Source organism: Delphinus delphis, chromosome 20, assembly GCF_949987515.2.
Source record: "Delphinus delphis chromosome 20, mDelDel1.2, whole genome shotgun sequence".
Classification (NCBI taxonomy): domain Eukaryota; kingdom Metazoa; phylum Chordata; class Mammalia; order Artiodactyla; family Delphinidae; genus Delphinus; species Delphinus delphis.
The window spans coordinates 9,333,030-9,347,794 of NC_082702.1; the positions used below are offsets into that span (position 1 = coordinate 9,333,030).

General features: G+C 52.1%; 2 protein-coding genes across 2 annotated transcripts; both read right to left on the reverse strand.

Annotated features, from left to right (window-relative positions):
- Positions 1 to 2,298: 2,298 nt before the first annotated feature.
- On the reverse strand, positions 2,299 to 4,494 carry CCDC8 (coiled-coil domain containing 8). The gene has a single exon (XM_059998954.1). The coding sequence runs from the start codon at positions 4,303 to 4,305 to the stop codon at positions 2,872 to 2,874; it is 1,434 nt and encodes a 477-aa protein (XP_059854937.1). The 5' UTR covers positions 4,306 to 4,494; the 3' UTR covers positions 2,299 to 2,871.
- A 9,320-nt stretch (positions 4,495 to 13,814) lies between these two features.
- PNMA8C (PNMA family member 8C) lies at positions 13,815 to 14,426 on the reverse strand. Its single transcript, XM_059999585.1, has one exon. The coding sequence runs from the start codon at positions 14,424 to 14,426 to the stop codon at positions 13,815 to 13,817; it is 612 nt and encodes a 203-aa protein (XP_059855568.1).
- Between the last annotated feature and the right edge of the window lie 339 nt (positions 14,427 to 14,765).

Genomic DNA, 14,765 nt, shown 5'->3' on the forward strand with positions numbered 1-14,765 from the left:
CGTTAGCGCAGGGGTGAGCGTGTCCGTGGACACCGGGCACCGGGCGAGGCCAGCAGTGCCAGTGAGTTCTCTCTGGCTGTTCGTAGAGCCCCGATCCCTTCCAGACTGATGCTTCTGGCCAGCGTCTCTGTGCCCCTGTCCTCCACCCCAATCTGATGGGGGCCGGGCTCTGTGATGGAGGCTCGGCCACCCAGCCGCGCGGGGGTGTCAGGATGTAGCTGAGCCTTCAGTCAGGAAGGCTGAACCTCCCTGCTGGGGGAGGAGATGATTCCAGGAAGAGAAGCCTGAGAGGCAGAGGGGTTGCTCCTGGGGGAGGGGAAAAGAGGTGGGGGAGGGAAAGGGAGGGGCGGGGCCCTGGTGACCAGGACCAAGGAAGGAGGGGAAGGAAGAGAGAGAGAGAGACCCACACCTGCCCTGCCCATCTGAAGTGTAGCTGGTACAAATGCACCAGCTCCTCAAGGCCAAAGCCACCTGCTGGTGCCCAGACACTGAATCTGTCACTCAACCTGCACGGTGTTTTCAAAGAGTGGGAATTATTTGCAACATTTTCAGTTTGGGACAATTCCCATACAGAGTGTTGGATTTTCTCTGCAGTACCAGGCGGTGCTCCTTCACGGGCCTGTGGCTCCCTGCACGTCCCACCAGCTGTCCCCCACCCCACCTCCCGTGGGCTGACTCCCCTCAGCGCTGGAGGGGAGAGGTATGGCCGCCAGATACCCGAGGGAAGCGCTCTCAGGAGGCAGGAACAGCCCGAGCAAAAGCCCCGAGCCAGGGCTGTGGTGATTGGGGTTTATTCGTGTGTAACCCCTGACCGCTCAGGTGCCAGGATTCCCTGCTAAGCGCAGGGGAGACCGTGTCTCCAAAACAGGCCATCTGCCTTCACGGGGGTGGCTGTCTATTTGGATTCCACGTTACCGGAGTTTAGATTGTTAGCGTGCAGAGGTCCCTGGGGTCGGGGCGAGCAGACAGGTCGGGAGCGTGCCCCCCTCCCCTTCCTGGTACCTCTAGGAGTAAGCTGTCCCACCCCTCGGTCTGCTCAAACGGAGACAGGGGCCCCCTGAGACTCCCGGGCATGTGACCTGGTCCTAGAACGGCCTGGAGGGAGAAGCCAGGGCTCCAGAAACAGAAAACAACAAGCCTTTCCCTCTATTCGGTTCCTCAAAGTCTGTTGCCCACGAGGCCCCGCCTTCCTTATTGCAGGCCCCGCCCCAAGACAGGACGCTCCGCCCCGCTACAACTAGGCCTGAGGAGGTAGTGTCAACTCAGGCGAGTTGCCGTGGCCCATTTTATCCACCAGGTGGCGCTCCAAGACCGATGGTTAAAATCCCAACGTGGTGGCTCTCAGGGTGCGCCCACTGTCCCAACCAGGAAGCGCTCCGGGACAGATGGTTAAAATCAAGGGGATAACGGCCCTTCTTGAGCACTAAAGGTGCGCGGGCACTGGTCCACTGCCTTGAAACTTCAAAGCTCCGCCTGTTTTTTGAACTTTCGGCCAGGCTGCCGCAGTTCTCAAAATAAGGTCCTGAAACCAGCTGCATCCCCGTCTCCTGGGAACTTATTAGGAATGCATATTCTCGCCCCCCCCCTACCCCCAACCAGCCCTACAGCTCTACTGAGTCAGGTCTAAGAAGCTCAGGCCAGGACTGCAGCTTCAGGAGGACCCAGGTGACCTTCAGACCTCCCTCCAAGAATTCCCTTTTTTCCTACCTGTATCGAGGTTGGGCCAGGGTCATTTGCTGTGTTTTTCCCCCAGTGAGGTTGGGTGAAGGGACACAAAACAACACAGAGAAATGTCCCCCAGCTCCCACAGCATGTAGCAACCTGATGTCTCCCGATTATAAGGGCCAGTCACAGCGTACTGCTCACTACCACACCACAACGCACCTTTTGCCCTGTTCCTATTGCAATGAAGTTTTTTCAGTGTGTCCAGGAGCCAAGCTGCCCCAGGAGACGTTTGTGGGGCTTGATCAAAACGGATTCCTGGGCCTCACAGCCTGCACCAGCAATTCACAGCTCTGGCACAAAGGGCTCCAGAACCTGCGTTTTGGCCACGTTTCCCAGATGATGACTCTGTACTTGGTAGCCAAGATGTGACAAAGCATGTAAACTGCGGGCCCTGTACCCACCAAGACTGCAGAACCCAGGAATGTGGGGATGGCAAGCAAAGTGACTTAAACACAAGTCGCCCGTCATGGAGGGGGGGAGGGGAGGGGACACAAGGGTATGACAAAACCACCCTGGAGCACTCTTCAGTTGCCGAGTCCACAGCCAAGAAATAAGTTTGTAAACACTTTTATTTGCATGTTGACCTGCGCCCTCTTTTTAAGTTCCAGGAGGCAGTGAGTTTAAGTGTGCAGGCGAAAGGGCGAAGAAAAAGGAGAAGAGGAAGGAATTTCTCCCTCACCTCTCTCCCTTTTTCAAGCTGAGCACCCAGAATTGCATATGAAGAAGTTAAAATCATGGGTGATGCGACTCCCTTGTATGGGTTTCTTTATTTACATTCCTTGGGTTACTATAAAGAGTCTATATTTTTAAAAAAAAAATCAATGCATGGGGAATTCCCTGGTGGTCCAGTGGTTAGGATTTGGCACTTTTACTGCCGGGCCCAGGTTCAATCCCTGATCCAGGAATTAAGATCCCACAAGCCACGAGAAAACAAAATTAAATCAATGCCTGAGAGCCACAATTTTAACAAGAAAACAAAGAGGGGTGTTAGATGGAGATGTGCGGGGCACTGCCAAGCCCTTGCTGTACCTCCATTTTCAAGTACGGAGATAGCACCTCTGTCCAAGGGTCGGAGTTAGGGACACACCCTGAGCGGCCCATACTGTGGCTGGTGGCGAGGTCCTCCGTGGCCCCCCTGCCCTCTCCTCACAGCTGGTTTTCCTGCTCCCCGTGCTCTGCCTCTGCTCTGGCCTCAGCCCTCAAGACCCTGAGGCTCCTAGCCCCGCCTGCCCTGGGGACTCTCTTGGGCAGGGTGGGCAACCGGGGAGTGTACCAGAAGGCTCTCCGGCGCTTTCGAAACCAGGAAAAGCGTCCAGGGGTCTGGAACCTCACTGTCTTGACCTGTTTCCGGGTCCTAGATCCTGGGCTGACCCCTAGGGCCCTCCCAGCGGCCGAGGATTCAACTCCCTGGACAGCTGGGGTCTCTGCCCTCTGGTCAGATATGGCCTCTGCCTCCTCAGATACAGCCTCTGCTCCCTGGACATCTGGTGCCTCTGCCCTCTGATTATCTGCATCCTCTACCCTCTGGACAGCTGGGCCTTCTGCCCTCTGATTATCTGCATCTTCTGCCCTCTGATTACCCACAGCCTCTGCCCCCTGGACAGCCATGGCCTCTGCCCCCTGGACAGCCACGGCCCCTGCTCTTTGATCACCTACGGCCTCCACCCTCTGATTATCTACGGCCTCCACTCTCTGCTCATCTACAGCCTCTGCCCCCTGAGCCCTGGCTGCTGCCTCCTCTCTCCTGCGACGCCAGAATGAGGCCCAGTTGATCTTAGGCCTCCACCGTCTTGGGGGGCTCTCAGGCACCTGCCCGTCTCCTGCATTTCCCACATTATCCCCCAGGCTGGCGCTGCGTGGCACTGATACGCCATCCCTCTCCAACCTGGTAGAGGCCTGCCAGGCTTCGCCCACCCCTGGGCTGGACCTCGGTGCCCAGCCCTTCACCCTCCGCTTCAGCTTCCCCCAGGACACCTGGGTGACGTACTCCCGCCACCTGTCCGCCTTGGACAGCTGGGGCACCGGGTTGTCCTCAAACATGGGCACTGGCAGGTTCACCCGGCGGCGGGCTGGCGGCGCGCTGGGCTTCTTCTCCCCTCGCCGGAGGAAGGCCTCCACCAGTTCCTCGTCATCCTCGCTCTCCAGGTCGCTCCCAAGGAATTTGCTGCCCAGGTAACTGACAGGCATTTTGCGCACCTTCCTGCCACGCCCCGTGCCTCTGTGGCCCTTGTCACCCTTGTCTCTGGAGGTCTCGAAGTCGCTGAACTCGCTGTCACTGGCGTTGCTGCTGTCATAAGTGCCCACGACCAGCCGGGGAGGTGGGGTCACCATCTGCTGGACTCTCCTCATCCGGGGCCCCTTGGGTTTTTTGGGGGTTTGGGGTGGATGCGGAGTGCTCTTCTCTATGATGCGGGCCACATCCTCCAGGGTGCGGCCTTCTTCCTCCAGAAACTGGATCAGCCGCTCCCGAAATTCCGCCTCCTTGGTGGCGGGCTTGGAGATGACCCTCCAGACGCCTCCCGCCAGCCTGACTTCGCGGGGGATGAGCAAATAGTCCACGTCCTCCCCGATTTGCAGCATCCCCACTGTGGAGTCCTCCTCCCGGCGAAACACCTTGCCGATCTTCTTAAAGGTCCCCACAGGCTTCAAGGCTTCCACGAGGACGTCCAAATCCACATCTTTGCAGACGTCGGGGACGCTCCAGAGGATCAGGCAGTCGGGGGATGGGAGGAAGCCCCAGGGGAACCAGCCCCCCACATGGCTTTTCTCGAGGGTCTTTAAAATCTCCAGGGTGAAATCTGGGGTGGGGGCAATGAGCCCAAACTACTCGTAGCCCCGGGTCTTGGGGGTGAGGGTGGGGTCTCGGTGGCGCCGCCGGGAGAGTCTCACCTCCCAATTTCTCCGCCTGCAACGAGTCTGGTCTTGATCAAGTCCCGCTCCCCTCAAGGACTGGTGGGGATCAATTTCCAGGATGCTTACGTGAGCCGGGATGAGGTCAGTCCTGAGGCTCCAAGCCCACCGCAAGCTGCAAACGGGTGTCCCGGCTGCAGCTGCGATACAGGGGCTGCCCGGAGGCTCTTCCTGTTCCAGGGACGTGCCTGGAACTTGGGAGAGAACTTCGCAGACAAAGAAGGCTCAGCCGTGGCTATTCAATATGGCCGAGGCGCTTGGAGGCCGCAGCCCAGTTCCCCAGGAGGGTCTCCCGCCCCTAGGCAGGCTGCCACCCCGGTCCAGGCTGACCTTGACGCACCTCCCACCTCCCAGCCCGAGCGCTCAATGCCTAGGAGCGCGCGCGCGCGCAGGAAGCTCCTCCTCGCCTTCCCCCAGGATGAGGCCCACCTACCCCCTTCTCATCTTACACTCCGGGACTCGGGAAGACTGACAAGGGGGCTGTCCACTCCCTTCGGGACGCCCTCGCTCCCCTCCCCCACAGGGGTGTGGCCGCGCCCCGGGCCTCTCAGGGGCCCTATCTTCCAAGCTGAACGCCCGCGCCAAAGCCCAAGCCCACGTCAGCACCTTACCCCAGGAAAGGCAGCAGTTCCCAAACCTGCCATCCTAAACGTGCGGGTTCCAGCCAAGCCCTGAAGGTGGGCGTGCTAATGGGACAGTCCCTTTGAAAGCCATTGGCACTGTATATTACCGTTTTAAAATCGCGTGACTTGTGGTACCAGCAGTTCCTACCTATATACCGAGATGTGTGGGTGGAGACCTTGGTACCAGGGTCTTTCTGCACCAACTGCAGTGTGGGGCTTGGCACACAGTAGGTGCCCAAGAAATATTTTTGAGTGAGTGAATGCGTTACCGACCAGAGTTCTTGACCTTGATCAATAGAAATTGATCAGAGGCCAGACAAGAAATTCAGGCAAGGCTTTATTGGGGCCCCTGCGGCAGCAGAGGGGAGAGAGAACAAACAACACGTTCTCTTGCTGGCTCGCTCCCTGGGGCCGGGTGTGTGTGTGGGGGGAGATGCTCATATGGGGTGAGGGTAGGGGTGTGTCCAGGGGTCCGGCTGGAGCGGTGGCTTAGGTGGTTTGCCCACCCCTTAGGTGATGTTGTGTGCAGGGGGCGTGCGCAGTACCCTGTTTTTGCTCCAGACCCCCTGCTTTTGTTCTGGGCTCTTCAAAAGTGGCAGTTGGATTTTTTTGGTATCTTTTGTCCAGCATTTGCCCTAACTGCGCATGCACGCAGTTATTTTTAGTCCCATATAGTTTCCTTGTATTCTGTTGCTGGAGGAGACGTGTGTCCAGGTGCAAGCATGGCGGCACTGCAGCAAAGGGTCCCAGGTCCCAGCCTGTCTCAGATGAACCTAATTGTTCATTTGTAGTATTTGACTAAACTGCACAGCTCTGTTCTTAAAGTGATATATACTAGGCAGCTATGAAAAAAAAGAAGTGACTGAGAATCACCTTTTATGGAGCACTTCCTATGTACTAGGCATCTTTCTAAGTGCTCTCTACGAATTAACTCATGAAATTAACTCACCAAAACATTATGAGACAGGTAATATGATGATCATTCCCATTTTATAGCTGAGGAAATAAAATCACTTGCTCAAGGTCACATGGCCAGGAAGTATTGGAACCTGGATTTGAATCTGAAACAGTCTGACGTGTGCGTGTGAGCGTGTGCGCATGCGAAGGCCAAAGGGTCTAGGTGCATATGTTTACTCATCACGTATATAAGTACCGCCCAAAATGGCTGTGTCTGGGGAGGGGCACTAGGGACCCCCAGAGGTGGCAGAGACATGTACTTTTCACTCTCTATCCTTTGGGATTCCTTAGATTTTTAGCAATCGAAAATGTTCATTAAGGGAATTCCCTGGAGGTTCAGTGGTTGGGACTCCGCGCTTTCACTGCCAAGGGCGCGGGTTCAATCCCTGGTCAGGGAATTAAGATCCCACAAACCCTGCGGAGGGGCCAAAAAAGAAAAATGTTCATTAAAGTAAGTTAAATTAAATGGAAGGTCCTCAGACTTGGCCACAGACATAGTGCGTCAGGATCCCTGGGACGTGTTGACCAGGATTTGCAAAGCTTCCCAGGTAACTCTGAGGCCCACGAAGCCCTATGAAATCTCCCCACTTCCCTCTCTCTTCCTCTCCTCCTCACTCCACTCCAGCCACACCTGCCTCCTAACTGTTCATCCAACACACAGGCTTACTGCCACCTCAGGACCTTTGCACTTGCTGTTCCCAACACCCAAAATGTTCTGCTCCCACTTCCTCTTGGCAATCTCCTACACCTCAAAGGTCATCATTTTAGAAAGGTCATACTGCCTGCCACCCCCAAACTACTAGTTGGCCTCCACCCTCTTCTGGGCCCTCCAGTCCAGGAATCCTTAACCCTTTCTGTGCCATAGACCCTTTTCAGGATAGCTTTTCAACGCATAGAATTGCATCCATGGGATTACAAAGGAGACCAATTATAAAGAACTAGAACTGTTAAAAGAAATATCGCAACAACAAAACCTGTAAACTAATGACTTTAATATAAAAGTATAAAAATGAACACGTGTAACTTTAACTCACCACGTGTGATTTTATTTCACTCTTGAAGGAAGCAGGCAGATGTTTAGGGAAAGAAGGAAGGGAGAGAAGGAAAGAAGGGAGGAAGAAAGATGCTTGCGGGGGCGGGGGATGGTTAAGGTCTCGCTGAGACCTTTTCACAGTTATTGGCTCATTCGGGTTGTTTTTGCCTTTGCAGAGCCGGATCGTTAGGCTTCGCTGGATTTTCTCCTCCTCCTCTCACAAGCTCCATCCCAGCCGCCGGGGTCACTACGCCCCTCCCTCTTGCACAATTTCTCTCCCCGCCTCCCAGCGTTCTCCATGGCAACGAGGAAGATGCACTCCTTCCCGATGGTCCGCTCTGAGAGGGTGGGCGGAGGCGGAGGGCGGAGCAAGGTAGCCACTCCTCTCAGCCTCTTATTACTTCCCTCGGCCTGATCCCACAAATCAGCTTCCCGGAGAAGCTGCTTTGTAGAGGTCCGAAACTAAAAATTTCTGCGACACCTCTGGTTGAGGAATGTTGGCTTAAGAATCCAACTCTGATAAGTCAAGACTTCCACGTGGGAATGGCCTCGCAGATGAGGCATTGGGTTTTGTAACTGGTAAAAATTGTGTTTGGGGGTGGGGGGGGGAGGATTATCCTAGAAATAAAACCCTCAAATGTTCAACATTGTTACACAAATTGCCAATCCCTGAGCAGTTCCGCTGTGGGCGATTTAGATTACCCAGCTCTCTGGCAGGCGAGATTCTCCAGCCGCCCCAGAAAAACCCGATAATTATAGCTCCTACTATACTTGTTTAAAAGAAATGAAAAATCCAGAAAGAATGGAGGAAGAAAACAAAACATGGCTCAACGCTCTCTACCCAGCTACACTTGGTTGCCACTTTAAAAAAAATTAATAAAAGTAACACACACACATTTAAGAAAATGCTGAAGTTTACAGAAAGGCTAAAATGAAAAACAAGTCTCCCAGTCCCAAGCCTCCAGCCTCTCCCCCCAAAGTAACCACAGTTAAATGCCTCTGTACTTTGTTTTCTAAAATAAAAATGCTGGCATGGGTAATTTTAGAATTTAACCCATGAGGATTTTTAACATGATCCTGAATTATTTTCATCACATCATTTACCACTTCCTCGTATTTTCTTATTTATTCATTGTCTCACCCTATTAGAATACTAGCCCCATGACAGCAGGGATATTTGTCTAGTTTGTTCGCTGCTGAATTTGCAGAATCTAGAACAGTGCTGATCGGAGCTCAAAGTATTTGTTGAATGAATGAATGAGGGGATTATAGATCTAGTGCTATAAAACATGCTTTTTTCACTTAGTAGCATGTCTTGACGTCTTTCCATATCAGTACAAGCAGATCGATCTCAGTTTTCTTTTTTCTCAGCAGCTTTCATCTTTGCATAAGCCCTCAAGCCTGGAATGTAATAATACTGATAATAATTCATTTTCCTTGAGCATCTGTTTTACCCTCAACCCTGTGCATTTTCTCTTTTAATCCCACAACCCCTCCTAAACAAGTATTATTCCCATTTTTCAGATGAGAAAAACTGAGGCCAAAGGCAGCCACACAGCTAAGAAGTGGCAGAACTTTGAATCACTCAGGATTCCTAGATTCCAGCCTCCTACTTCTTTTTTTTTAAGTCTTTATTGAGATCGTTACAATATTGCTTCTGTTTTATGTTTTGGTTCCTTGTTTGCAGGCATGTGGGATCTCAGCTCCCCCACCAGGGATCGAATCCACACCCCCTGCATTGGAAGGGGAAGGCTTAACCACTGGACCACCAAGGAAGTCCCACCCCATACTCTTTTTAAATAGTGTGGGATCCTAGTTCCCTGACCAGGGGTCGAACCTCTGCCCCCTGCAGTGGAAGTGCAGAATCTTAACCACTGGACTGCCAGGGAAGTCCCTCCAGCCCCATACTCTTAAGCCTCCTTTATTTGCCCTGTTGCCTGTGGTGGTTGTGGGTAGGGAACAAGGTTGGCGGGAGATCCCCGAAGACTTCTCTCCCAGGTGACATTTGTAACTCTGGCACAGTCACCAGATTTGTCCTAAATGTCCCAAAATCAGATCCCTATCTAGAATGAACAGGATATAAATTATCCACACTTTTGAACCAGATATCACTGGGTGAAGTGACAGCACATAGTAGGTCCTCAACACATACGGCAGGAAGCAGCCTTGTGGCCCACACTCCAACCACATAATTGGGTCGCACTCCCCTCCCACCCTCCCCAATCCCAAATCTGAAGGCTTTTGGTGAGTATGGAAGCAAAGCTGGTAGTTAGAGCAGCCGTATATTTAAAGAATCATTCATTCATTCATTTATTCGTGTGGCACATTTCTCTAAAGCAGTGATTCTCAAATCTGGTTGTACATTAGAATCACTGGAAAGAGTTTTAGAAATCCCACTTTCCTGAGTCCAACCTACTGGATCAGAATGTCTTAGGGTGGGGGTGGGGTCCTACATTTAAAAATCTTCCCAAATGACTCTGACAGAGGTGATGGCTGGTAAGGATGGACAGAAGTAGGTGAGGAAATGAATGTCCATAGAGGAACTTGACCAACTGGAAGTACCACAATAGCAGCGAAGAACCGGATCGGAAATTACTGTTTGTCCAATTTTAGCAACATAGAGGAGCCCTTTAAAGGGTGCGGGGGGCTCTCAGGTTGAATAATATCTACCCAAAGATTTCAGGTCCTCATCCCTGGAATTGGAAAATGGTGCTTTATCTGGAAAAAGGGTCTTTGCAGATGTAGGTAAAGATTTAAGATGAGATTGCCATGGATTATCTGGGTGGACCCAAAAACTACCATCAGGGATGTCCTTATAAGAGAGAAGCAGAGGAAGCAGATGACAGAGACACAGAAAAGAGGTACAGAATCGGAGGAGGCCATGTGAAGATGGTGACAGAGACTGGAGTGATGGGGCCACAAGCCCAGGAACACCTGGAGTCATCAGAAGCTGGAAGAGGCAAGGAAGTCTTCCCTAGAGCCTCTGGAGAGAGCTCAGCCTTGCCAACACCTTGATGTTGGACTTCTCTCTGGCAGGACTGAAGAAAACTCCAAATTAAAGCATTCGAGTTTTATTCCTTGACCTTGTCTCTCAAGAATAATTATTCCTGAAGTGAAAGAATTCTTGTGCAGTGTCCTGATCCCCAGGAGTCAGTTTTGGGTGATGGGAACCTTGGAAATGTTTTAAAATGCCCCCCACCCCAGCCTGCAGAGCTTCTGTCTGCTGCCTGCCCCTCGTCGGCAGCCTCACACGAGGGCGTTCCAATGGTTAGACCTCCCTTCTCTCAGGAGTCTATGAAACTTTTGGCATTCACATATCTCACACCGAACTTTCCTGTAAAATCGCCTCCCCCTGACTGAGCACTTGATCTTCAGATAGCATCTTTTTGAGTCTTCATGATCACCCTCAACAATAGGTACGATTACTATCAACCCATTTCACAGATGAGGAAATTGAGGCACAAAAATGAAGTACTTTACCCAAGCAGCCCACCTCCAGACCGCCCCACTCTTTATTTCATTAAGTCAGTTTTATTGAAAGTATACTTTATATCTTATACAACATAACCTTTTTAAATGTCCATTGTGGTAAGTTTTAGAGTCATCACCACCATCAAGATATAGAATCCTTCCATCAGCCCCAAAACTCCCCTTGTACTGTTTATGGCCGTCACCTCTGCCTACCCCCAACCACTGATCTGACTTCTGTCCTATAAGTGTTGCTTTTTTTAGCGTTTTATATCAAAAGAATCATACCATGTGTCCTTTTTGTTTGGCTTCTTTCACTCAACATCATGATTTGGGAATTCATCTGTGGTGCTGTATCTGTAGATCATTCCTTTTAGTTGCTATGTCATCATTTATTGAGTGAATACTCCACGATTTATCCATTCGCTTCTCAGTGGAGATCTGGGTTCTAGCAGCTTTATATCTAACGCTCCTATGAATATTTCAGAGCCTACGTTTTTCACTGCAAGCTGTGTCCTCTCTCTGTTGCAAAGAATCTGTAGCATGGGTAGCATTAGCCCCACTTTACAGATAAAGAAACTAAGGCCCAGAGAGGTGAAGTCGGCTCCCTGAAGACACACGGCTAAACAGGCAGCAGAATCCAGAATTGAACCCAGGACTGTGTAGCCCCAAATCCTTTGACACTCCTTCCATTGTGTGCCCTGTTGATGCCAGGGACCTGTGGGTACTGTCTTCCGAAGGTCATGACCTTGGTGGATTCACCAGGCTGCCTTTCGGCATCCCATTCTGAAGCAGCCTTTTGTCAGCACACAGAGAACACGTAGTCTGCTGTGGGAGCTGGGTACGCTTTTATCAAGTTCAGGAATCTGAGCTCTAAAACCAGACTGTGTTCTTTGTCAACGCAAAACGCAACTGTCACTGGATCCAGGATCCCAACGGCCAACACTTAACAGCTTCCCCCTCTCAGCCACTGTGCTAAGTCCTTTATATGTCTGGACAGATTTACTCCTCCCCCAAACCTGGTGAAATAGGTTACTACTAGCCCCATTTTACAGATAAGCAACCCAAGGCACAGGGGGATAAGAGGCGTGCCCAGGCTCACGCTCTGGGAAGTGGAAGAGACCGGACTCGTACCCAGGCCATCCGTCCAACACTATTCCTCACCTCCAACCTCCATACACCAGACAGAGGCTTCTGCTGCCTTAACTGGCAGGTTGCCTAATGAGCAAGCAGATTAGAGGAATTTAGTTCCACTATGAACTTACAGAGATAGTTATCCATGTTGTATGTTTATCACTGTATTAACCATGTCTTTTATTTTCTGTACTCTGATGCTTTGACATCTGGGGACTTGCTGACCCTTGAGGGGCTGCCCTTCCCAGGGTTAGGCAATTCCTAGAGAAAGGGAACAATGCTTGTCCTTGAACGTGTTCTTCAAATGCAAACGAACCAACCAATGCAGAGCCCGTGCCCCCAGCTACCTTCTTTATTAAGCCCTTACACTCTGGGCCACCATCCACCTACCCTATTCACTCCGGGGCCAGGTCCCAGACACCTAGGGACAGTCCGTTTACCCCAGAGCCTGCTGAAATTATTCAGACTAGCCAATCCTGAGCCTGCCTTCCCTGCCTCACCCATTCCTTCCCTGAAGAAACCATAATAAAGTTCTTGTCCACGGTTCCCCCTCTCCCTCTCCCTCTGCCTCCTGACCAATCCTGGAGCTTCCTCGTGTGCCCCCCCCCCCCCCACCGCTGTGGTGTGACCTGTCCCCTTTTCTTGGGATCTGTGTTAGGGCACAGACTGTAGTCAGAAAGATCTGGGCTTCAATTTCTTTTGAGCTTTCCTGTGTGGCCTTAGGCAAGTCACTTAACCTTTCTGAGCATCGCTTTCTTCAGCCATAGAATGAGAAGATGGTCACGATAAAATGATAGTTCATAATCACTTAGCTCCTCTTCTGAAATCCAAAAAGCTCTGAAAGCTTTGCACCAAAAAATGTATCCAAAAAATGAAAAAAAATTGGAAGCAAAATCTAGACTGACATGAGGCTATTTACAGGGTTTTTTTTTGTTTTTTTTTGCGGTACGCGGGCCTCTCACTGTTGTGGTGGCCTCTCCCGTTGCGGAGCGCAGGCTCCGGACGCGCAGGCTCAGCGGCCATGGCTCACGGGCCCAGCCACTCCACGGCATGTGGGATCCTCCCGGACCGGGGCACGAACCCGTGTCCCCTGCATCGGCAGGCGGACTCTCAACCACTGCACCACCAGGGAAGCCCTACAGTTTTAATTTATTTCACTTAATGTCAGTATTTCTCTACTATTAGAATACTAATGGATATGATTATGGGAGCTGCCCAAATCCCCCTGGGGGTGAATTACACAATATAAGATATAGTCTCTGTATCACTTTTCTAAAACCCAGTACTCTGAATTCTGAACCACACCTGGCCCGAGGGTTTTGAATCAGGGGTTGTGGACCTATAGTCCCATACCCCAAGGGATGGGAAGATACAATGAATTAGTGGATATGAAGGACTCTGCACAGTGCCTGGAACACAGGATAGCTGTTATTGTTTTTATTCCAGATAAATTGTTTCACTTTTCCCATCAGCCACTGGAAGCCAGTGAGATAGAAGAAAGCTGTGTGTTTTGTGTTCTCTTGGCCATGAGACCTGATAACACCCCTTTTAAAAACAATGCAGGGCTTCCCTGGTGGCGCAGCGGTTGAGAGTCCGCCTGCCGATGCAGAGGACACGGGTTCGTGCCCCGGTCCGGGAAGATCCCACATGCCGCGGAGCGGCTGGGCCCGTGAGCCATGGCCGCTGAGCCTGCGCGTCCGGAGCCTGTGCTCTGCAACGGGAGAGGCCACGGCAGTGAGAGGCCCGCGTACCGCAAATAAAACAAAAACAAAAATACCCACCTTTGCTCACACTAGTCAGATGTTACCCATTCTTACTGAAAAGTTGCCCACTCCCTTGACTGGGTAACTCATCCTCACTCGCATTATCCACATTCACTCTCATCCCCCGACCTTACTCAGAGGGCACCCACCTTTCCAAGTCGCCACCCACACCCACTCAGCTGACGCCCACCCCAGGTCACCTCACAGCTTCCTGTCAGATGCATGGTGTCGTCGACGGTTTTTCTTGTGCTTCCGCTTGCCTTTCTTGCCATCTCCCGCCTTGCTCTCCTTCGTGGAGTCCACAGGTGGCACCCTGTCCACTGCAGCAGTGGCCCCAGGCCCCGGTTTCTCCCCTGGCCCAGGCTCATAGCAGTTTCTGGCAGGAAGTTCTCTGGGGCCCGTCACTGTCGGGCACAGTTCCTGCCTTAGGACCCGGGCCACATCTTCCGCCGTCCTGCCCTGGCTCTGCAGGAAGAGGTTCAGCTTGGTCAGGAATTCAATATCCTGCTTCCGGGGCATGTAGACCACTCTCCACATGCCGCCCTTGCCCTTGATCTCCCTGGAGATCACGGCATAATTGATGTCCTCTGCCAGCCTAACGATGATGGCCTTGGAGCTCTCTTCTTCCACAAAGGCCTTCCCAGCCACTTTGAACTTACCCAGAGGTTTTAGGGAGGCCTGTATGATCTCTTCGAATTCCTCACGGTTGCAGTTTTCCGGGATACCCAGGATCATCAGAGACTTGTAACTGTCCACCTCAAAAGCCTTGCACCCATGCTCCAACAATGCAATGTCCTTGACGCCGAAAAGCATCTTACCCAGCTCTCTGAGGCAGCAGTATGCCCGATGGCGCACACCTGAGCTGTCTCGGGAATCCAAAACGTTATCCAGGACGCCACGACCCCTTCCCAAGGCAAAGAGAGAGGCCTCACGGGGCCTAGTTTGTCCACCTTGGCCAAAGATGCCCCAGGCCCTGCCCACAGGGCTGCACAGTGTCCAACCTTCTGTAACCTCCCTCCCAGGGGGCTCTTGGGAATTCCTAGGGACTTACAGAGTGTGAAGCAGGGGTGGGTGTCTGCCGGCTAGCTCGTGGATCCTGAGTCCTAGGCAAGGCCGCACCAGAGAGAGTATGAAGATGCTGGTCCCTCTTTC

Excerpts from the sequence above, each read along its gene's own strand:
- PNMA8C (XM_059999585.1), bottom strand. The coding sequence starts at position 14,426 with ATGCTTTTCGGCGTCAAGGACATTGCATTGTTGGAGCATGGGTGCAAG.
- CCDC8 (XM_059998954.1), bottom strand. The coding sequence starts at position 4,305 with ATGCTGCAAATCGGGGAGGACGTGGACTATTTGCTCATCCCCCGCGAA.